This window comes from Balearica regulorum, chromosome 1, assembly GCF_011004875.1.
Source record: "Balearica regulorum gibbericeps isolate bBalReg1 chromosome 1, bBalReg1.pri, whole genome shotgun sequence".
Lineage (NCBI taxonomy): Eukaryota > Metazoa > Chordata > Aves > Gruiformes > Gruidae > Balearica > Balearica regulorum.
Window position 1 is genome coordinate 174226253 of NC_046184.1, and position 23718 is coordinate 174249970.

General features: G+C 37.1%; 3 protein-coding genes across 4 annotated transcripts in view; 1 reads left to right on the plus strand and 2 right to left on the minus strand.

The window, feature by feature from the left end:
• Positions 1–2468, minus strand: part of PIBF1 (progesterone immunomodulatory binding factor 1) — a 127193-nt gene extending 124725 nt beyond the window's left edge. The window contains exons 1-3 of one of the 2 annotated variants that reach the window (XM_075741690.1): positions 2346–2468; positions 1143–1459; positions 234–334 (exon numbers count right to left, since the gene is read on the minus strand). In XM_075741690.1, the coding sequence (XP_075597805.1) occupies positions 234–334; positions 1143–1394 (353 nt within the window). In that variant the 5' untranslated portion in view covers positions 1395–1459; positions 2346–2468. Of the gene's footprint in view, positions 1–233; positions 335–1142; positions 1460–1853; positions 2315–2345 lie in introns of those variants that run through there. The other variant, XM_075741691.1, reaches the window with a different exon arrangement.
• Positions 2469–2485: 17 nt separating this feature from the next.
• Positions 2486–23190, plus strand: DIS3 (DIS3 exosome endoribonuclease and 3''-5'' exoribonuclease). The gene is made up of 21 exons (XM_075741688.1): positions 2486–2806; positions 4867–5024; positions 5712–5905; positions 6022–6095; positions 7474–7641; positions 8575–8739; positions 9643–9756; positions 9841–9978; positions 11071–11217; positions 12233–12349; positions 13203–13304; positions 13940–14004; positions 14102–14186; positions 14795–14922; positions 15388–15474; positions 16489–16645; positions 18231–18445; positions 19059–19227; positions 19658–19816; positions 20219–20341; positions 22854–23190. Exons 1-21 carry the CDS (start codon positions 2573–2575, stop codon positions 22941–22943), a joined length of 2889 nt encoding a protein of 962 aa, XP_075597803.1. The 5' UTR covers positions 2486–2572; the 3' UTR covers positions 22944–23190.
• The window catches only part of BORA (BORA aurora kinase A activator), a 35698-nt gene continuing 19614 nt past the window's right edge, over positions 7635–23718 (minus strand). Inside the window, exon 13 of the mRNA XM_075741695.1 lies at positions 7635–8292. Within this exon, the coding sequence (XP_075597810.1) occupies positions 8288–8292 (5 nt within the window). The 3' untranslated portion in view covers positions 7635–8287. The remainder of the gene's footprint in view (positions 8293–23718) is intronic.

The window sequence follows — 23718 nt, forward strand, 5'->3', positions numbered from 1 at the left end:
AATAAAGCCAAACCCACAAACTTCAGCAAGTGAGAGCTTATTTCAAATTTATTTATATGTAAATTGAATATGTAAATTTCATTTTTAGAATGGAAATACTAATATAATCTGCAAAAGAAATCCTACTCCTGTAATTCATAATCATCACTTTCCATTAACTGTCCATGAATTAATTTGAATTCAGATTAATAAGTTATTAAAGATGAAGTTTTTTTGGTTTACTTCCATCATACCTAGCATCTTCTTGCTGTAATGCCAGCTGACTATCCAGTCGTAAAGACAACAGCTGCTTTTGATGGATTGCATCATTAAGCTTCTCTTCCAGCTCTTCAATCTAAATACAAAGAATATAAATTCAAAATTAAGAAAAGAAGTTACTTTGGTAATTTTTTAAAACATATTTGACAGAAAGAACAACTTCAAAGAAAAAAGTAGAGCGCCCAACGCGCTAGGAAGTACAATAACGATTGTGTAACAAGACCTCTAAATATGCTAAGTATGGATTTTGCCTCAATGAACTAGAAATAAAAAAGACTTAGTTCTACAACTAATATTTTTGGCCAAAAAAATATTGACCTGTTCAGCTGATTTCAAAGTAGGCTTAAACTCTGAGCAGCAAGCCAGTCAAAGCCACAGTCAGTACATAGTAGGTTGTAAATATTGACTGCATACAAACGTGGTCAAGCTTTTACACTTTTCTCAATTTCATGTATCTTAGTGGAAACTGTAGACAACAAAATCTCCTACTATTAGCATGTTATATTAGCCACATCTTCATTAACTGATCATTGAATAGCATTCAGATGACTTTCTAGTATTCCACAAGTACAGGATAAAAGCTTTATGAAATTGCTTACATCAGTGATAAAATTATTTGCCATTTTGATCTTTTCCCTTTGTTTTTTAGGAAAGGAAAAACTAATTTGATCCCCCTCATCCATTATTTGTAAGTATAACACGTTGGACAAAAATCAGATGAGTTTTACATAGCTTTGTTTCTTCTTTTTCCATTAAAAAAAAAACTAAGTAGGCTTCCAGTATGCAATTCACAGAAATTCTTTTCAGAATGGAAGTTTCTACCATACTCTAAAAGCACCAGAAATAAAAAAGGAATATATAACAGAAGCAGTAACATTTCTTACCTTTGTCAAATATTCTACTTTCAAGTTGTCAATCATCAAGTTTTTCTGAGATAATTCTATTTTAAGCAGCTGAAGATTATGGAGTAACTCTTTCCGTTCAATCAGCTGCTTAGTGATTTTAACAGTGCCTTCTCTTTCTTCAGAGGAAGAAACATCATCGGTTGGTATTGTGGTTTCTAAGCTAATATCTTCAGACTCCAAGGAGCTAGAAATGTTTACTCTCCTGATTTCCTTAGAGCTTTTATGCGACATTTTCTTTCATTATTTGCAAATCTTTTTAAAGTTATACTTTGAGATGAGCTCCCCTGAAGAATCAACTGCAAGAATCAAAACAATTAAGTAAAAGGCATTATGTCATTATGAAAAATTAAACAAGAACACCAAGCAATATTTCTCAACAACACATGAATGTATTTTTCTTATTCACCCAAGAAAAACATTTTAAGAAACGCTGAAGGGCAGTTGCCTGAGGACTCTCTTCCTAAATAATTATTAACAAGGATTTTGACTGCAATAAGCTCGATACTGGTGTGAATCAAGCTTACTTGTAAGACATTATAGCTAAATCAAGATGTGCACCTGCCATTCACAGTCAGATGTGCATGCACTGAAAACTCCTGAGACACATGGGGCATGCAGAGAACATCCAATAAGGGGCATACATAACAAGACTAGCTAGAGAAAATGGTGAAGAAATACTTTCATGCCCACCTTTATCTTCCCTAAAGAAGTAGTTCCATCGTTCTTACCAGGCTAATTCGCTAGTACTTTCCAAAAGCGAGCTACTTAACAGTCACGCTTACTTGTACAACTACTTGGTATAGACCACAGCTTTTACTTAAGAGATGCACAGACTAGCGCATGCTGTTCAAAGAGAAGGGGGATGCTGCACCCGGAGCCCAGGCCGGCCGGGCTGCCTTGCGGCGAGGGCCGGGGAGCCCGCCGGGGACTAGCTCTCCCGGGCCGCTGCGCCTCCGCCGGGCAGCACCGCCACCACCCCTTGCCCCACGGCAGAGGCAGCTCGGTGGAGGAGATGCTGTTCTACCCGCCGGATGCCCAACTCCGCGGAAAGCAACGAGCAGCTGCCCGACCGGTAACGGCACACGGCGGCGGGGTGCGGGGGAGCGAGAGGGAGCTGGCCCCAGCCCGCCGATCCCCTCACACACCGGGAGAGGAAGGGCCCGCGCGGCGCCAAGCACTTACCTCAGCCGGCGGCCGCGGGCGCGGTGGCGCATGCGCGTCCTTCCGCCTTCCCTCAGGGCGGCTGAGGCGGGGCTGCGCGACGCCATCACCACGGCGACCGGGGGGGGGGGGGGCGCGCCGCGCGCCGCTTCCCGCCCTCTGCCGCGCGGCACGATGGGAGGCGGGGCTTCTCCTCGGCGGTGCGTGCCGGGAGGCGCTGGGTCGGCCGGGCTGCCGCGGCGTGCGCCATGCTGACCTCGCGGATGTTCCTGAAGCGCACGCGGGCGGGGGCCGTGGTGAAGGTGGTGCGCGAGCACTACCTGCGCGATGACATCCCCTGCGGCGCCGTCGCCTGCCGCCTCTGCCCCCCCCGCCCCGCCGGGCCCGGCCTCGGCCTACAGGCACAGCCCGGCGGCGCCGCCAGCAGCCTCTGCCCCGGGCCGCACTACCTCCTGCCCGACACCAACCTCCTCCTTCACCAGGTGAGCGGCTCCCGGAGACGATTCTGGTGAGGGGGCGGGCGGCGGCTGTCTCAGCGGATCCACAGGCCCGGGCGCCGGGGAGGGCTCGCCGCCTCCCTCTGGGCCCGGCCGTGCATCCTGTGGAGCTTTAAGCCTTGCTCCAGCCTTGATTAAATCCGTGCGGGTGTGAGTTAACCCGCTCCCCTTAGGCGTGGGGTTCCGGCGTCGTCCCTGGAGGGGCGCGTTTAGCAGTGCCTCTGCTGGGTCCCTGAACGGGTAGTCTTTACTTTCCCTGCCAGCTATGGAGGAGGCCTTCAGCGTCACCGAGTCTAGTCTGTGATACAAGATCTATATTTCGATTTTATGTTTTGCTGCCTGACGGTAGGAATAAAAACCAGCATTTTTTTTGTTGTGGCCTGATATAGGTATGTAATAGAGCGAATAGACTGTGAAGCAGTGATCGGGATCTTCAGGTGGTCACTGAATTTTCCTGTCAACCTGAATTCTCCTAAATACCTATTTTATTTTTCAGAGACTGTTGTAGGCGTAGGTTCTTTATACCGTGGTATTGATTTCAGGTAATGAATAAGAGCTGCAAAATCAATCCCCTGTACAGCTCTCGAAGCATGGGATGAACTTTATTCTGCAGCCCATCACTAATTGTGCAAAGGCTTGAGTCTGGGCAGTGCAGACAGTAGAACTCCAGGTTGGGATGCAGTGAATTCCCAAGTTCAATGTTTGACCTTTTTTTTTTTTTGGTTGCTTTTGAATACATCTGTAGAAAGTAGACTAGCCCTGTGCAGACAATGGAGACTGGAAGTAATTAATGAATCCTAGCATGGATTACTCAGGAGAGGGGCACAACACTCAAGTGTTTTAGCAGTTACCCATCCCACAAGTTGTAAGTAAGGGTTTTCTTCCCAAAACAGCAAGTCAAGGGATGTTTTCAGCCTGTAACCCATGGACTTCTTGGTGTCTGTTGGCAAAGCTTGTATATACTATAGAGTGTTCTGAGAACGTGCCAGGGTACACTGCCATGAACTGGAGCAACAGGGATTAGGAAGTCTTGGTAACACTAGGAAAAAGTTTTAGCTAGCAACTAGAACAGGACTGCCACAGTAAGACCTGGCCTAGTAATTCAGCTTGTGCGTAGAATAATACTGGATTTCTTGCTCTACGAACATGGCTCTAAATCTTTTAGGTCATCTAAACATCAGGTGCAGAGAAGCGTGGTCTGGCATTGCTTTTCATTCTTTTAGCCATGCACTCTAGAGCCTTATAGCTGTCTCTTTTTGGAGGTGGGTTTGCACAGTTTCTTGCCACAAGCTTAGGAAATTAAGCTCACCTTTTTGTCCTGGCGGAGCATGGATTTTTGCTGTACTTTTGTCTCTTGCACACCACGGCTGTCAGGAGTTGGCAAAGAAAAGTGCTGGAAATTTTTTAATAAATTTCCTCAAAAAAAGCCCCAACAGTCTTTGAAAAGGTGAAGAGCAGCTAACAGAATTCCAGTTGATTTGAATCTGCAGAAATTAAAATTGCAGTGCAACAGTGGGATTGTTTTTGGAGAACTTAAGCCTGCACGTGCACAGGCATGTCCATGTTAGCTGTGTGATAGTGGTCAGATACTATTGTATGGTTTCCATTCCTCACAAAGACATAAGACACACAGCCTTTAAATTATGTTGGATTACTGTCAGATTGTGCATAGATGTATTTCGTTTACAAAGATTATAATTTACAAGAACCTATTTTATGTAAACAAAATTTCTGGTGTACACATGGACTTAAATTTGATTGGAGTCCTGCACACAGTGGGGCTGAATTTGGTGGAAGACACAGTAAGTCCTTATCTTCACTCCAGCAAAATTCAGGTCACGAAGAAGCTGGAAAATCTTATCTGAACTTTTTGCCCACAAGCAGGAGCAAGCAGCTTAATATACTATAGTTTCCCAACAGTGAGAGAAAAAGGCAAAAGTACTGCAACTCATTATTCATTTTAGCTTTTTACGTATTAACCAAACGAATATTTCAAGTCCTGTTATTAAACAACAATTTTAATTGATTTCCATTTTGTTCCTCAGATTGATATACTTGAAGATCCTGTTATTAAGAATGTCATTGTGCTACAGACAGTCTTACAAGAAGTCAGGAATCGGAGTGCACCAGTGTACAAGCGAATTAGGGATGTGATTGCAAACCCTGAAAAACATTTCTATTCTTTCACCAATGAACATCATCGGTAAGGTGTGGAATAGGGTATAATAAAGTTATACTGATGTCCAGCAAAAGAAAACTGGGAAACAGAATTGCAACATATGAACTAGGTAAAAAAAATTTAGGCTGAGGTGCATTGAACTTGATACTTCTAAGAAATTGTATTGGGAAATAGTTGCATGTTTCAGGAGCTTTTCTGTTTTATAATTAGTATAAGCGTATAGTGAAAAGGTGATTATAATGTAGAATGAAGTTTATAGACAAGACTAACTTGAGCAATGGAATAATGCTTTTCCATTTTAGTGTCCCTTTTAAACATTAATCACGTCTTCATTTCTTAGAGCTTTCTGTCACAAACCAACAGGTTTTTTTTAATTTACCTTTAATTGTGCTCACAAGTAGTTTCCACTGCTGCAGTATCATAGTTCTACGAATCTTGAATGCATAGTTCTAGCATCTTGAATGCACTCCTCTTCAATTGTCAGTGAGAAGGCTTTATTAGAAATTAACGCTTCCTTGCTGTTTTTCTTGACGCTTCTATCTCCTGAGCCTTCTTCAGTGGCCTATAGAGTGTTACACATATGACAAAAATTGGTACAGCAATGATTCTTTTGGCCTCACAATTTTGATCTTGTTTGTCTGAAAAATTTTTGTAAGTATGGATGGATGTTGGGCTTTGTTTTATTTTGTTTCCCCCCTTTTATTTATTTAGAGAAACATATATACAGCAAGAGCAGGGAGAAACTTCTAATGACCGCAATGACAGAGCCATTCGGGTAGCAGTAAAATGGTACAATGAACACTTGAAGAAAATAGAGGATGAGGAGAAGATCCAAGTTATCTTTTTAACAAATGACAGAACTAATAAAGAGAAAGCTCTAGAGGAAGGGATAACTGCTTATACATGTAAGTGAAATGGCATGTATGTTTAATTTATTGCTCAGATATACAATCTCAGCAGTGTTTTCATACCTAAATCCCATGCATCTCTTGCATAAATAACTATATGTGTGCTTTTGTAGGTGAGGAGTACATAAAAAGCTTGATAGCTAATCCTGATCTTGTAGATCGTCTTGCTTGTGTGTCTGATGAAGGGGTATGTTTTTATTTTCTTTTTATAAAATAAATTAATCACAAATGTTTTCCAGTATATTATTGGACACCATATGTCAGGCAACTGGCATCAGTTTAGAGAATGAGGACTCTGGACTTTATTACCATTTTGGCAGTATAACTTTTTGACAATTTAATAGAAGAAAGGAAATATTACAGCTGTTTTTACTGCTGCTTGTATGCTTACATCTAGTTATTTGTAAAAAGCCAGTTGCTTTAGATAACTGATGTGAAGACGAAAATAATAGCAATTGGTTAAAGAAAGTGTATATTAGAAATTATGGAAACAAAATGAAAACTACATAAGTGTATATCGCAAACCATTTGGTCTTTGCTTTGTATCTACTATTTGAAAGTTTATGTTACCTTATTGATCAAAATAATTCTCTATCAAAAGCTCTGATTTTTGTTATCAGTTGATATAAACGCAGGCTACAGCTTGAAGATGAGGTGCATCCTCTTCTATTTCCTTGTGCTTTGTGTTTATAAGATTCAAGATGTATTTTCACATAATACTGATACAGCTGAAAACTAATACTGCCAAAAAATGGGAAAGTTAATTTCATCAGTTGGTTCTAACAGAATGGAGTGGAACATGCCAGAGTGGGGAAAAAGTGGAGGGGTCTGCTGATCTTTCCAGTGGTTAGCTGTAGTTCATAGACTCATAGAATCACAGAATGGTTTGGGTTGGAAGGGACCTCAAAGATCATCTAGTTCCAACCCCCCTGCCATGGGCAGGGACACCCTCCACTAGACCATGTTGCCCAAAGCCCCATCCAGCCTGGCCTTGAACACTTCCAGGGAGGGGGCATCCACAGCTTCTCTGGGCAACCTGTGCCAGTGCCTCACCACCCTCACAGGGATGAATTTCTTCCTAATATCTATATTCATTTAGCTTTAATTGTCTGACTGCTCCAAAGTTTAGTCACAGTAGTGTGTTTTTATAACACATAACACACAGCATATAACATACAGCATATGATTACATTGTGTGCTATACTCTTTACTATGTAGTACTATGCTAATATTTTCTTCACTGACTATATGTTTAGTCAGTATATCCAAATCAATGTAAAAGTGTATGTGACTTGTGCAGTATCTTTTTAGGTAACTGCAAGCAAACAGGAAAAGAAAAGGAGGCATTCCTAGAAGTGTCATGTTTCTATATTCTTTACACTTCATTAGAAAAATTGCTGTTAATAGTAGTTTTTCATTATGTACGTATTCATGCCTACACATAGTTAGAGTTTGCTAGCTGGAGTGTCATGTTCCTGAGCTCGCTTTTGGAATCATCATGAATACAAAAGACTGAAAATTTCCTTTTTTTTTTTCCCCCTCCTTTTTTTTCTTTTCTTTTAAAGAAAGAAATAGAAAGTGGTAAAATAATTTTCCCAGAACATATTCCTCTTAGCAAACTGCAGCAAGGAATAAAATCTGGTATTTACCTCCAAGGAACTTACAGGGCAAGCAGAGATAATTATCTTGAAGCCACTGTTTGGGTTCATGGAGATGCTGAAGAAAACAAAGAGGTGAGTTTTTCATTTTGACTTCATGCTGTGAACTGTAACTAGCCTCAGTAATGACTTAAAATGTAATTCTTTCATGGTGACGTATGTATTTAAAAAGGAGCATTACAGTAAATTTTTCTCTTCAGTGTTTTTCTGACTTTTTTGCTTTGTTTTTGTTTATTTGTATGGATGTAGACTACTGAAATGTTGACTATGCTCATTTTTGAAAAGAGAATATAATGTGTCTAAAATTATGCTTTGTGCTTTGATAAAATACTTGATAAAATAAAGCTGAATCTTGGTTGTTAATAGTTTTTTAAGTGATTCAAATATAACACTTCTTTAAATTAGTTTGAAATATATGGTGAAAGACAGAGAAACAAGTTTGTAGAAGGATTTTTCAGAAAAAACTGTGGTGAGGCCTTGTGGGGCTTTTGCTTTATTTCCCCTGCTATTTTCGTGCCTGGTGATGAGTAGATGAGCTGTTCCCCTCCAAGCAGTTAACCCAGCTGTCTGCCTGCTGGGTTCTCTGTTGCTACAGTTGTACAGACCCTGTATCCAAGCAGCAGCAGTTGTTTCCTCCCTCCCTGTTTGTAGTGGCAGCTGGAGGTGCTTCTCTAGATCTCTGTTTCTTTTATTCCAATCTCCCAGTAGTCTGTGGAGTGTCCTAGCCTGCAAAAATAGGATTGTCTGATTTAAAAAAAAAAAAAAAAAAAAAGTCTGGCGAAAACAAATTATTTTTATAGATGCAATTGAAATCCTGAAATGATATCATTAGTACTGAAAGAAACCTAGGCGAAGGAAGAAAATGTCTCACCAACATGCCTTAAAATGTTCTTTAGAGTGCAGAGCCTGTTATACATGGATTCTGTTCTGTTATACTGCTTTGTGTCTTCTGTTGCTATCATCATAAATATTTGCATTTTCATTTTTTGCTTTCTAAAAAAAATCCAGATAATTATACAGGGACTGAAACATTTAAACCGAGCAGTTCACGAAGATATTGTAGCTGTGGAATTGTTGGCAAAAGATGAATGGGTGGCACCATCCTCAGTGGTCTTGCAGGATGAAGGCCAGAATGAAGATGACATTGAAAATGAAGAAGAGAAAGAAAACATTGTATGAATTACATAATGTTTTACTTATGTTAAGAGAGAGATGGAATCCACAATACCCTGACAATGTTGTTAGGCTTTAGATTTATACATCCTTTTTATACTGACTCCTAAAAGCTATTGTGAATATGGAAATTATAATGCTACAGTTGCCTTAAATATATAAATATGTATAAAACCGATACTTTTTTAATTAATCCCCATCAGAAATTCCCACATTACCTTGTTAAACTTAATAAATCTAAAAGTTACTGAGTGGTAGTCAGGTAATAATGCAAAGCTATATACTGATGTGCAGATTAGGATTTGCTAGAATAGGAGCAGATGTTATTTCACGATGACAGTCAGCTTTTATAGGCAATGCATATGTTTGGAACCAGCTGTAAAATATTCTTTAGCTTCTTGCAGTAATTCTGCTGAATGCGCATGCAGTGCACATACATGTGTACCTGGTCCAACAAATACTTGCATTTCTTTAGAAACGTGATCTTCCCACTGAGTTCCATGAAAATGTTTTTTAACAATTATTGGAGAATTCTCAAGCAACATAAAAGGGCTTCTAAAAATTATAATAGCTTGGGGGAAAAAATGGAGATAGTTGTAGAATAAGCAGAGACAGTGGAACAAGGTAACATTTCTTCAGAGTCTTTTTCTGCTGTTCTTTGTTTTTCTGAAACAATGTCGATTAAGATGAAACAAAACACAATGAAGTAGTTGTTCACATACTAAAAATACTAAAAGTCATGCAAAGCGCAGGAAGATAGAGTTCTGTTTGTGAAGTCATAATAGAATTTATGGCGTTATAGTGATACAGAAGTTATTACCACCAAGGTTTGAGATAAATGCTATAGTAAAATATGTTAACATAAGTTCAGCATTGTGGTTTTAACCTCTTGTTTTCTACCAGCTGAAGACTTCTGTTAACAAGGACATGCTGAGACCTACCGGAAAAATAGTGGGCATTATAAAGCGAAACTGGAGACCCTTTTGTGGCATGCTTTCCAAATCACAGATCAAAGAGGTAAGGAAATAATCAAATTATTCTAAGTGCAGATTTTTTTTCTTTAATTAGAAATTATTTGTTCCTTTTTCTGGATGTTAATAGGCAAGGCGCCATTTGTTTACACCTGCTGATCGCAGAATTCCTCGAATTCGAATAGAAACAAGACAAGCAGATACATTGGAAGGACAAAGAATAATTGTTGCTATTGATGGTTGGCCCAGGAATTCCAGGTATCCTAATGTAAGTTTAGGTGTTTTCTGAACTTTTATCTGTCTGATTTTTGTGTGTTTATTAGGTAAGATGTTTATTATTATCTGCAACCATGAGTAACTTCAAAAAGTGTGGACATGAATTTTAAGTTCTTTAAGTGCCATTCCTTGATGGTGCAAATTAAGGAAGTCCTCAAATGATTTAATTTACTCTTACCCCAAAAACCAGGTATGGGTTATCATACTTTAAAAGCTTGGTCCTCAGGTTCTGCATTGAACATATGTGTGGTAGGTGTTTTATTTAGACTAACTAGGGACAGTCTTATTTTAGTCTGGGTTGCTAGAAATGCAAACCTTTCACTGTGGCTCTACTCATCCACACACCGATTGCTGTCCTGGCAAGTAGTTTCAAACACATTGGCCAAATTCAGTCAAATTGCCAGTGGGGCAGAGTTACAGGTAATTAAGTTCCTAAAAGTTCTTTGTAAATAAACAGGAGGATATAAGAGAAATTGAGGACACCAGCTTCCATTTCTGTTGAACACTACGTTTTGAAGAGGCTTCCATTGCCTTGTGTAGGAATGCATAGCTTGTAATGAGTGTGAGCACAGCTGTCTCACCCATGTTTAGAGAAATGAAGGAAACTTGTAATATATGGAAGGAGCGTTAAGACAAAGACAGCATTACTGCAGAGGATGAGATGTGAGAAAGGAAGTAGTTAATGCAGTGTTAGGGAGTGGGATGTGTGGCACAACACAAACCCATGGAGAAATTAGATCTTGTTAGTTTTGTTGCTTGTGCAGCAATGTTTTTTTTCCCCTGCAAAACTGAATTGCTACGTTTACGATTTTTGCAGTCTTAAATGTGGAGAATTTAGTACCTTTCTAGAAAAAGAGGGAGAAGTACAAAGTTCAGACTTACTGAATCGATTAAACGTTTGAAATTAAATTTCTCTCTTAAAACAGAGAAAGTTAACTGAAGAAGGAAAGACTACTCCTTCTATGTAGTTTAATATACTAATAACCTATGAGAGAATGGTCTCAAATACTTATTTTTGTGGAAAAAATATTGCTTGATGTGCATGCCTATGTATATATTTGTATGCATGTATATTGTTTTTCAGGGTCATTTTGTAAAGAACTTGGGAACTGCTGGAGATAAAGAGACCGAGACAGAAGTTCTTTTGCTTGAGCATGATGTCCCTCATCAGCCTTTTTCCCAGGGTGTCCTTAGTTTCCTACCAAAAATGCCATGGAGCATTACAGAACAGGTAATAATTTTTAAATTATTGTAATAATTACTGTGCATTCTCCTTCAAATCAAACTGTGATGTTCTTGGATACCCCAGTGCACCAAAAATAGGATTGTTTTGGACAACATTTGTCTTCTGTCTTAGGGTGTACTTTCAGCCAGATTTCTTATAGAAACAAGGCCTCTGCAGTTTTTGGCTAAAACTGTGTTTGTTAGAGATAGATATTTTAAGATACAAACTATATTACAAGTTTCATTAAAAATAAAAATATTTGAAAAGAGGTTTTTTGTAAAGGAGAGAGACTACAATTCAAATAATTGTAAGATCATCCCTAAGAGTTTTTCATCTTGCTAAATAGCTTTGTAACCAAATGTGGCAGCCTGTGTCATCACTAAAATAATCCAAAGAGAGATTTTAATGTATCCCGCTATAATCCAGTAAATTAATTAGAGAAAGAGAAATTGGTGTTTGCAGAATTGCTTGTTTTAAATGCTGTTAGTGAATTTCAAGTTCTCTCCAGTAGCTTAAATATGGGAAATAGTTGCTTTAGAACATATGGAAAAATGTCATCAGGGAACAATTTGAGTGTCATATGTTCTTGTTTTGGATGGGCTAGTTTGTTTGTTCATTTTGTGTATCTTTCTGTAGCCATGATACAAAAGTAGATACTTTGTTCCTTTCAACTGTCTAGACATCTAAGCCTTATAAAGCTAAAGTTAATTGAGAGCAATCATATCCTAAACAATTTGTCCAGCTGGACATCAGTCAAAATTTCACTTCTTGATTCCTGGTTCTGCTAATTCTGAGATGATGAAAAGATTGTGATTTTATTCTATCTTCCTGTTGGCTGTAAACCAGAAAATTTTTCAGTACTTGATCATCATCTTGTTCTAAGACCAAAAAAAAAGCACTCTGAAAATACTCAGTTGCTCTGGAAAGTGTTATGCAAAGTGCCTTTCTCAAATGGTCATTTTTACTTTGATAGGAGGATGTTCTTAATAACAAATACTTTTTTTAATATTTTTTATTTCAGGATATGAAATACAGGGAGGACTTAAGGAATCTGTGTGTTTGTAGTGTTGATCCTCCTGGCTGTACAGATATTGATGATGCATTACATTGTAGAGAGTTAGAAAATGGAAATATAGAGGTATTGTTTTTTGGGTTTTTTTGGGGTTTTTTTTTTTTTTTTTGAGTCATTTATTTATTTACTTCTTCCTTTATTTTACAAACAGTGCGGTACCGGTAATAGTAAATGACATGAGCAAAGCTCCAGATCTGTTGTAAAAGAAATGAATGGTATTTACATAACTGAGATGGTAATAAAGAAAGGGAGTTGATTTGCATTACATCAGTGTCAGAAGTGGGAATTTAATGTCGTCTAAATTTCACCCTGCTTTCTGCTCACTTGGCATGGGAAATTAACATACAATTTATTTACTGCTTTAGCTAAGTATAAACATGGATATCTACAGCTAGGATAAGGAACTATCAATAGAAGAAGTGAATCTACTGCTGTAATGCCTAAAGAATGATTATTTTATTAAAAAAATAAAAGGCATTAAAAAGCTACAGACTTAACACCAGCTCTCTACCCCGTATATCTGATTTAGTCAGGTTTTCTTCATTATAAATTAATTTGGAATTGTAATAGCAGAGTGTGCCAAAATAGAAAGCCTAGCAAACAGAAAAGTAAAACCGAATTTGTAGTGAGCCTTGAAGAAAATGAAAGAGGTTATTTGAGCTCCCAGGCAAGAAGAGTTGCATTGGTAATGAGTATAACTTTCCACTAAATGTACACATGCCCTTATTTTGCATAATTGCTGTAACTATTCATTTTTTAATATCAGTATGATAGGTTTTAACTATTCTTATTACTAAGTGTAGGAGCTGCTGAAGGGAACTGGGAATGGGTACATTGGGTTGTAAATAAAAACTTGAGACAGTTTCATGTTGAGAACTTTCTGTTTCCTAAGATGCATAATGTGATGCTTGTGTTCTAGGTTGGTGTACATATTGCAGACGTCAGTCATTTTATTCGCCCAGGAAATGCTTTGGATGAGGAGTCAGCAAAAAGAGGAACAACAGTATATCTGTGTGAAAAAGTAATTGTTTTCTATATAAAAAGCTTTTTGTACAATTAAGTGGTTGGTTTTTTCATTGCTTTCCTCTTTTAATTCTTGGGAGTAGAGACATTATCTCTAAGGCAAAAAAAGTAGACTCCTTTGGACTGCACTTAATTTGCCCAAGGTTATCAAAACGAAGGTGCTTTCTGTCATTCAGCCTGCCCAACAAGAGGGAGAAATATTTATTTAGCTATTTGTTTTTAAATCCATTATCTGGAGAATATCCTTTCCACTCCTGTTTGAAGCATTAATAACATGTAGTTCTGATCTGGAATTGCAGAGGTGGCCTGGTTTTGCCTTTTCTATTGTTTTTTTTTTGTGGTGGCTAAACCTCTCTTGTGTCCTATGATTTGTATTCATTACAGCTGTATACTTAGTGCTGTTTATTTTAACTTATTTCTCACAGACTACAATTTCTTTGCAGAAATGAGTTACTAAAAAACTTAGAATGGATCTTGGATTGAATTTCCTCTAAAGTAGCTTACTTTCAGAAATCTGAGCTTTCTTAGCAAAAAAGAAAGTAATTATTATTTCCAAGCTTTTAGTATGCTAAAAATCAGGAAATTAAAGTACATACTTATAACTAGTCATTATTTTTATTCTATACTTTGCAGAGGATTGATATGGTTCCAGAGTTACTTAGTTCCAATTTGTGCTCCCTGAGATCAAATGTGGACAGGTATATGTATATGATCCATACTTTGATCCTGACAAAAAACTCCAGATGTTTATATGTGGATTTTAACAGATTTCACGCCCCCTTCTCCCTCTCATAGGCTTGCATTTTCATGTATATGGGAGATGAACCATAAGGCTGAAATTCTAAAAACCAGATTTACGAAGAGTATTATTAATTCCAAGGTGAGTCATGTAAATAATATTATAATTCTGAAAAAAAAGCTGGAGACCTTTTTATAAAAGCTGATCAACAGACTTGATAGTAAAGTTTTCTTCTTTCAGTTTATTGATTTATATTTTATTAGAAAATAATGCTTAAATTCTTAAAATATTTGGTTCTGTTCTGTTCTTTTAAACCTGTAAGGCTGCAATGTTTTTTGTGTATGTACTTTGTTAGGGTATTTCATTTTAAAAGTGTAAATGTATTGGATGTGGTTGGTATATACCAGCTGGTCATAATTTTCAGTTAAATTCAGTGGACTCTGTATGTGTTTAATATATTTCTAAAAATTAAACCTCTAATGCATAAAACAGATCTGTGATCAGCATAAAAAAACACTGTAAATGCCTGGTATTTCTTAATATTGTGCATAGATCTCTCCTGTTTTGTCCATTATTGTTTGAGAATGACATGCATTTAGGTGTTGAATGCAAAGCTTTCTACTCTTATTGTGAACCAACTTTGACAGCAAACTGCAGTTTCTGCAAGACAGAAATATGTTTTTCTTTTCAGTATTCAATACGTATCTTGATGTCTTTTTTTTTTGTCTTTTTTTTTTAACCTCTTCAAGGCTTCTCTTACATATGCCGAAGCACAGATGAGAATTGATTCAGCAGCTATGAATGATGATATTACTACCAGCCTACGTGGACTAAACAAATTAGCAAAAATTCTGAAGAAGAAGAGAATTGATAATGGGTAAACTGTGCAGTGTCCCTGTTACGTTTTTCTCTGGTTTTTTTAATGGCTATTTTTTTGCTGTGAAACTGTATAATGGTCCTCTGTGTCCATTTTTCCAGTGAAAATCTTCTGAAAAATAAGTATTTTGCAATTTCAATTTTCATAAAAATGCTTATCTGCATTTCCCCAAAAATATATACTTGGGATGTTAACTCTGCCTTCACAAGGTCAAACAATATGGATCTCTTATAGTCATTATAAAAACACAACCAGAGGAGTAGCATTTGACATTTTAGGAGCTAATATTGATGTGTCAGCATTATAATTTCAGCTAATTGAACATTAATTCCACGATTGTGTTTTTAATTTCTGCTAATTTTAAATTACAGTTTAAAGATAAACCCAGATGTTGTGTACAGGCCTGCAACTCAGCTGCTGTTTCTGCTTTTCTGTAATTCATTCTTAGCACTTACTGTCTTCCAGAGCCTTAACACTTTCCTCACCAGAAGTTCGTTTCCACATGGACAGTGAAACTCATGATCCTATTGATCTGCAGACTAAGGAGCTCAAGTATGCATTTTTACCTCAAGTAGTTAATTCAGTGCAGGGATGGAATTAAAGACATGTTTAAGTAGCAACATTTAGTTACTAGTGTACAAAGTGCCTATAATAGTGCAGGACAATTATAGAATTACACAATGATTTGGGTTGGAAGGGACCTTAAAGATCATCCAGTCCAAAGCTTCCTGCCATGGGCAGGGACACCCTCCACTAGACCAGGTTGCCCAAAGCCCCATCCAACCTGGCCTTGAACACTGCCAGGGAGGGGGCCTCCACAGCTTCTCTGGGCAAGCTGATCCTAGAAAAGAGAATTCCTCTGTATTTTACTGCACTATACATGAAACAGGTTTTGAACTGTATGCTTCACATGTGAACTTAAGTCTTTACTACTGATTTAACGGATCATTAGGATCCAAACTTTCTGCATCCCACTGTCTTCTCTGTGATGCTCTTCTCCTGGTATTAACAAAGGGGAGAAAGTAGAACTCAGAGTTATGGATTACTGAAACCTTAAGAACCACAGAGCAGTTATTGCATGAGTGATACAATCTTACTGACAAGTTCCAGAAACAGAGCTACCGATTTTATTTCTGAAGATAGATTCTTACTTTCATACTACTACTTAGTTTCTGTGCTAATATCTACACTTAGTGGTGTATACTGCCACGACTTTATGGTGTGTAACATGGTGCTTTCAAACTTTATATGCACAATATTGGAACAATACTCTTAGGCAGAAATCAAGAGGCTTATCTGTTGGTCTTTTGGGGCATTTTAAAGAGTGTTTTTCTTGAATATAATTAGGTATTTTAGAATATTTTAGTTTTCTTTTAACTCAGGATTTCAAACTTAATAAATGTTATGTTTTAGTCTTAAAAATGTTTGTCTCATTGTATAAATGTTCAAACCCACAAGTTTAGTATTATATAGTATGGTTAGGATTGTAGAATGTTTTTCTTCATTAGACACTCAAATATATAATTTAATGCTTTTCTAACAATATAAAATATTTTATGTTGATAGAGAAACAAATTCCATGGTTGAAGAGTTTATGTTACTTGCCAATGTCTCTGTAGCACAAAAAATTTACGATGAGTTCCCGGAGTTTGCCTTGCTCCGGAAACATCCTGCTCCTCCCCCATCAAATTATGACATCCTTGTGAAGGCCGCAAAGTCCAAGGCAAGTTTTTACCATGCTAATTAAGTGAAATAATGACAGAAAGCTGTGTTTTCTCACTGGTTGGCTACTTACCAAGAACAAGGATTGGAAAGCAGTATTTTGAAAGTGTATCAGCTACACTTTGAAATTGCTAGTACTTGTAGCAAGATAACTGTACCTGTAGATGAAGAATCTTGCGCTTTTCAAACCCTTTCTTAGGTAAAGAAAGCAAATCACTCTTTAAGTCTTTTCTATTGTAACTCTTGTGTGCTGTGAATGTTTTTCCTCTCCAAGCCACGTGTGATTTTTGAGCCAGTTTTTAGCTTCAGAACACATACATTATTGATGTACTTAAAAATGGGTCAGTCACATCAAATAACACATTTCTCTTAAAGTCAGGAAGTAAGAAACTGTGTTCATATGTGTTTATAGTTTCCATCCTCTCCTTAGATAAGCTAGAGGTTAATTTAACCTGAAACAAGTCTGATTTAATTAACGAAGTCTGAACTGAAAAATTACTTTTCCAGTTTCAGGATCTTTTATTTGAGCTAAGCTTTCAACTTTTTAGACATTGTGATGTGCATTCGTATTTCCTTTCCCTTCAACTCTTCTCTCCCTTTTTTTATCCTAGAGGCAAGTGAGAAACTCCCAAATACTATCTAGTGTACTAAGATTAATAGACAAGCCCAAACCCAGCCCATTTCATTTTCCACTGCTATAAAACTGGAATAATGATAATTATTTCATTTTTACTCTGAAAATTGTTTTTAAAGTACTGTTTTATTTGGAAAGCTAAATTCTTGTGCATAGACAAATGTTCTTTTACTAAACCAAACTGACTTTTCACTACTCTGACAGAGCCATCACAATTAAGTATTAATATGCTATATTTTTGTTACACTTTTAAAATAAATATGCAATTATTTTACCATAATACAGGCATATTTGATCTCTAGATCATACTTTGTTGTCAGTGGTGTACCTGAAGTAAAGAACATTCAACTGATCTTGTGATGAAACTTACTTTGTGTGACTGGAGATTAAAAATGCATTATTTATTTTCAAGTGGAATAGCACTGGCAAAGAGGGAACAAACTTAGCGTCATATAGTACTAGTTTTACAAATCACTTTTCCAAGTATAAGTTTTCATAATTTTGTGGAGGACATACAAGAAGGTTGATTGCTGTTTCCATTGTGCTTGGAAGAATCTTTGTGTGGTGTCTTTTTCCCCCCTCCTTTTTTTTTTTTCCTCTTTGATATCCCTTTTGATTTCTTCAATAAAGGGATAGAAAAATCAAACCAAAGGAAATAAAAACCTTGTTAATATTAGCATAAAGTGTTTCTTAGTTCTGAATGGATAGCTACTGACTTTGCTTTTCACTGTTTGCATAGAGCATTAGTAATAATGAGGGAAGGATCTTTGCATGGGTTAATTTTTTTTTTTTATTTTTTTTTCTAATTGTGGCATTCCATTAGGTTGCACAGGTGATATCTGTGCCAGTTGCTAAGATCAGCATGGATGTAGCTGTTACATTTCTGGTTATACTCTGTTAATATTTGCTAGTAATACTTGACCTTTTTTTATTTCTTTTTCCCTCCTTCTAGAATTTGGAAGTTAAGACAGATTCAGCAAAAGCTTTAGCTGAATCATTAGACAAAGCTGAATCTCCTGCATTCCCCTATTTAAATACACTGTTGCGAATTTTGACCACTCGCTGCATGATGCAAGCTGTTTATTTCTGCTCTGGAATGGATAATGATTTTCATCACTATGGTTTAGCCTCACCTATTTATACCCACTTTACCTCACCCATTAGAAGGTACTTTTATTTTATGAAAGTTTCATAGAACAAAAGAAGTGATCTATTTGTGAAGAAATTCTATTTTAACTTGTGGTGTTGTCCATTTAAAACAAAATACAGTTTTTTGTTCAGCTTTAGATTTCAATAGAAACAGCAGTGGCTTTACATGGTGATCCATCTTCATATAAGCTCCCAGGTTCACTGTATGTAACTCCTAAGGTCTAATAATTTTTTTTTTTTAAAGACTTATAAAAATAAGAGAAATACATCCCTAATGCCTATCTCTGGCATATAAATGCACTTCAGGATCAGTTAGCGTTATATAAGTCAACCAGAGACTAAGGCAGAGTCTGACCAGTCATTTTTCAGACAGGAGCTGTGTGTAAATTTTGAGGAGACTGTATTTTACATATAAAAACATTGCTAATTTGAAACTTGCTGCTGTAACTGTTGCATTGTAATAAAAGCAAGCAATCTTGAATTAATACAGGGAGTTATCAGTAGACCATCATTATTACAAAACTTTTTTGGTCTGTAAGATTCGTAAAACCAAAATTATATTCAGGAACTTATTTTATTTTAAAAAGTATGTTTTTATATGTCATGGATCATTTCATCCTATCTGTTGCAGGTATGCTGACATTATAGTACATCGACTTCTGGCAGTGGCCGTAGGAGCAGACAGTACTTACCCAGAACTTACAGATAAACATAAACTAGCGGATATGTGTAAAAACCTCAATTACCGACATAAAATGGCTCAATACGCACAAAGAGCATCTGTTGCATTCCACACACAGGTAAGTAGCTCTGAGATGTTAGGATCAACTACGGACAATTCATGTTGAATTTAAAGGAAGGGAGGGAACATCAAGTTGCGCTTTGTAGAGCAAAACCAAGCAAGTCTGCAGGAATGATTAAGAATGGGGGCTGCCTTCTTTGAGGAAAAGCTTCAACATTGCATTGCTGGTTCTGAAAAATTGAGAATAATGGCATCTTGAGGATTCTTTTTACTTCATGTTTTTTATAAATACGATGAATACCTAATACTACAGTAATGTTATAAACAGTTTATGGGATTTTTTTAATCTGCTTTCAATATATGGTGTGTAATTATCACTAACTGTACATTTATATTTGAATGGTTTTATTTTTTTAAGCTAATATATTTGTAATCCTAAAGAGAATGCTTTTTTTTTTTCTTATTCATGTATTTTACTTCTGTTACAGCTGTTCTTCAAAAGCAAAGGAGTAGTGAATGAAGATGCATATATATTATTTGTAAGAAAAAATGCAGTTGTGGTTCTGATTCCCAAGTATGGGTTAGAAGGAACGGTCTTCTTTGAAGAAAAAGGTAAACCAACACCAAAACTGGATTACAACAATGAGGTATGTTTTATAAGGTTCGTTCTTAAATAACTTTATTTTTTGATTTGGTAAGTGAGCAGAATGACTGAAATCTATTCCAGTTGGATTTAGAAGGGTAAGAGAGGCGTTTCTAAATGAAAATCTATTAATCTGTAGCAGTAGTGTCAATATGGTCTTTATAAGTCTTAAATGAACAGGTTCTGACAGGAATTGGTTTCTGTAATAGATATTACTAATACCTAATTATCTGAGTAAATACTGCAAAAATGTCTATATCACGTATTATGATACTGAGCATTCAGGATAGTAATTTGTGTTCATTTTTATTGACATGTAACATTAATTTCCTACAGAGATATTTATTTGTATAAAAACATAAGACATTGCAAGCAGTGGGTGTTGATACAATATTTGAACTTTCAGGTACCGTCACTTACTGTGGAAGACACAACATTACGTGTATTTGATAAAGTTAAAGTGAACATTATGTTAGATGCTTCTAACATCCAACATCAGAAAATTCGGATGGAGTTGGTAGAACCAAAGGTAAGCCACAAGATTTGTGATTCATTGAATCATATTACCCTTCAGTAATCTTGAAAAATTAGTATATGGTAAAATTGAAATTTAACTTAGAAGAAAATCATTTAGCAGCAGATTGTAGCAGTTGCTTCACATCTACTCTCTATAACACAGGTCTGCTTTCACTGGCTGTTGAAAAGAATAAAGGGCTCTAAATTAAATTTCCCTTCTGGGCCCATCAGGGATATTTCCACTGATGGGAAAGATGATGATTTGCTGCAGTAATATCTTTTGAATTTCATGGTTCTGTAATCAAATCTCCCTTTTGAAAATCTGCCAAAACTCAGTGGGATCATCTTTTTGCTCCAGTAAATTAGGGTGTAACTGTGATAGGTGGCTCAGAAGGAAACTGTATAATTGCTGCCTGTAAATGGCAGTCCTTTCTTACAATTTCCACAATATAAAAATTCTCTCTTGATAATGTTGTAAGAACTGTAATGATGTCCTAATAATCGTGGCTCTGGTCATAAGACTTTTCAATTTGATCTTCTTACTGCATCTGGGACACTAGGGTTTTCACCTGGTTTCACACCTCAGGCCTGCTGAGTATTTTTGCATGCCATTACAAGATTGTGTACTTTCATTCAGTTACATGTGACTTTGGTAGACAGATAGTTGCAGTAAGTGAGTATCTGTAATCTTGGAGGAACAAGAAAACCCAAAATAAGCAAGAGGTCCTTGTTCATATAGTCAAACATTATTACTTCTTTTTTTCTGAGAAATTACATGTTTCCAAACACATGTAAATATTCTGATCTTTGAGCTGTTGTGTTAGCTTGAGTTGAAGGCAATCCTCGTGACTTCGAAAAGTAGGAGTAGATAATGAAATTGGTAGTATGGCATTCTGCTGTCAGTCAGGTGCTGAGCTGCGCACTGCATGGGCTCACCAGCTCTGTCTGTCAGAGCTGCTGCCCTGGGCATAGCTCAGGAGCACTCCTCTGGCAGTGACACGCTTCCTTCATTGGAAACAGACACAAAGGCTAATGCAAGCTGATTGGGTTTGGTTTTTTTTTTTCCCCTCCCCTTCCCCTCTATTTCTTGTACTAATTTCTGTGAAGGTAAGGAAGGAGTATAGGAGTAAGAAAGATGCACATATGGTGATCCTTCCCCTTGTGTCCATTCAAAGCTTCCAGCAATTTACATGTTATATACTGTCTCACCCAGAGATACACATCTTTGTGTTCAGTAGATGATAGAGTCTTGTTCTGTGGATTTCTTTGATCACTTTTTCCCAGCTTACGCTTCTGATTCCCACAGTATCTTGTAACAGTGAGTTCCCCAGCTCCCTGTGTATGAAGAAGCACCTTTCATGTGTTTCAAGCATGATGCCTAACACTGTTATTTGATGACATACTGTATTTCCTATGCTATGAAAAATAGTTTTTTATTCCTATTGACCATTCCTGTGCCACTCAGTTCTGTATACTTCTGTTATCCACTATGTTAGTTCCTGCTTTTCTGGAAACTATTTCATATCTTTGATCTTTGTCATCACCTCTATGTTTTTGTCGTTTGTTATATGACTTTTTTTTTTGAGCTGGAACAGAAGCACATGCATGATTCTGAGTGTCAGCACACCATACATACAGGGTCACGTACACAGAGATGGTTCTGTGGGTAACCTCAGGCAAGAGTTGCTTCTCCCTTTTTAGGGGCTCTCTGACTAGTTGCTCCAAGAAGCAGACCTTTATGGCACCTACCATCCTAGATTCTGTCGTGAGCCTTCTTGTGACGTTTACTCATTAAGGGTAACTTATTGTTACCACATTATCTGTTCTCACAGCCTCTCTGATACTCCTTAGCGTGGCATAATTGTTGCCATCCTAACTACATGACCAAAACTACATGACCAAAACAGTTCAGCTTAACGGCAGTGGGTTTAATTCCAGCATAGGTGCCTGTGTTACTTTAATACCATTAAATGACTCTTGTACTGGTATGTATACTGTTGTCACTTTCACTTGATTTATAATGTAGTATTAAAGTCCTAGTGACCAGCTTCCTTGTATCAAGCTTCTGAAGTGCCTGTTACCTTCTCTAATCAGGGGTTACAGTCTGCCCGTAGACAGAAGTGTAACATGTCTGGTCTTGGTCCAGTTGTTTCATGAACCCTACTTAACTGTATTTTATCATAGCCTGCTTCGCTCTTCTCTGCTTGGATGCTACTCGTTTCCATTTTCTCAAAGAAAGCATAGCACACTTCTGGATTACCTTGAGGACAGGTCATTCTCTGTAAGCATACAGGCTTTTCTCTATTATTGTTCTTCCTTGCTTCAGAAAAATTCTCTTTCCAATTTATTGCAAAAGTTTTTCCAGTTTCTGCCAACGCTAAATGTGTTTTTGCTATGCAGTGTCCCGAGCCTCACAGGGCCGCTGCTTGACAGGAGCAGCACAAGTAAATTCAAGTTTTATCAGGATCATGGAAGCTAAAATAGAGTGAAAAGTGTTCTGACTTCTAATTCTTTTCTTACTGTAGATACTAGGAAGTGATACACCTGCAAATCTACCTACCGAGATAAGCAGCAAGAACGAACCAGAGAAAAAGAAAAAGAAGCTACAAAAATAGCTGGATGTAAAAGTTAATAGGAAGTCACACATGACTTGTTTGTATTTACATATTTTTTTCCCTATGGGCAAAATGCTAGAAACAGATTTTGTTTACTTTTAAATACACCTTTTAATAATTCGTAAAACTGGCTTTTTTTAAAAAATACTTTTTATGAATATATGTATGCAGGTGAACAATAGTTTTAAAACAAAATGTGTCTACAGTTTTGTCTTGTGGGTGAAAATAAATGCTTCTGCAAAGCGAAGGAAGAATTGTACTATTTATTTTATTTTTAACAGCCTTAAGGCCACGTGAGAGCCTGACACAAGTCAGTGTGTTCAGCACCTCAGAACTGAAAGCAGTAAGTATGCCAGCTACTGGTCTTAACTGCTAACACAATTTACTCTTGAAAGATAAATTCCACAGACTTACTTACTTACACTTCCGCCTGGGAAAGTTCTCTCTCACACCAGATTAGCTGTGTGTACATAAGCATGATGATACACATATGGAGAGAGAAATCATACCATAAATGTGCATTAGTCTGTCCTAGACCTTAAAGCAATTCAAGATCATTGCTTAGCCGCTGATGAAGTGCCTTTAAAACAGGATGGAAACCATCAATTGTATTTGCGTTACTCATGGAATTTTGTGTAATGACAGGTTTTGCAGTGACCATTCTAGCTTGAGCTGGTGTTAGAATTATTAGAATTCTCAAAAATACAACCCAAACATTTGGAGCCTTGAACTGCATTGTTACAGTCAAGCTATGTCGCCTGGCTATGTACTCATA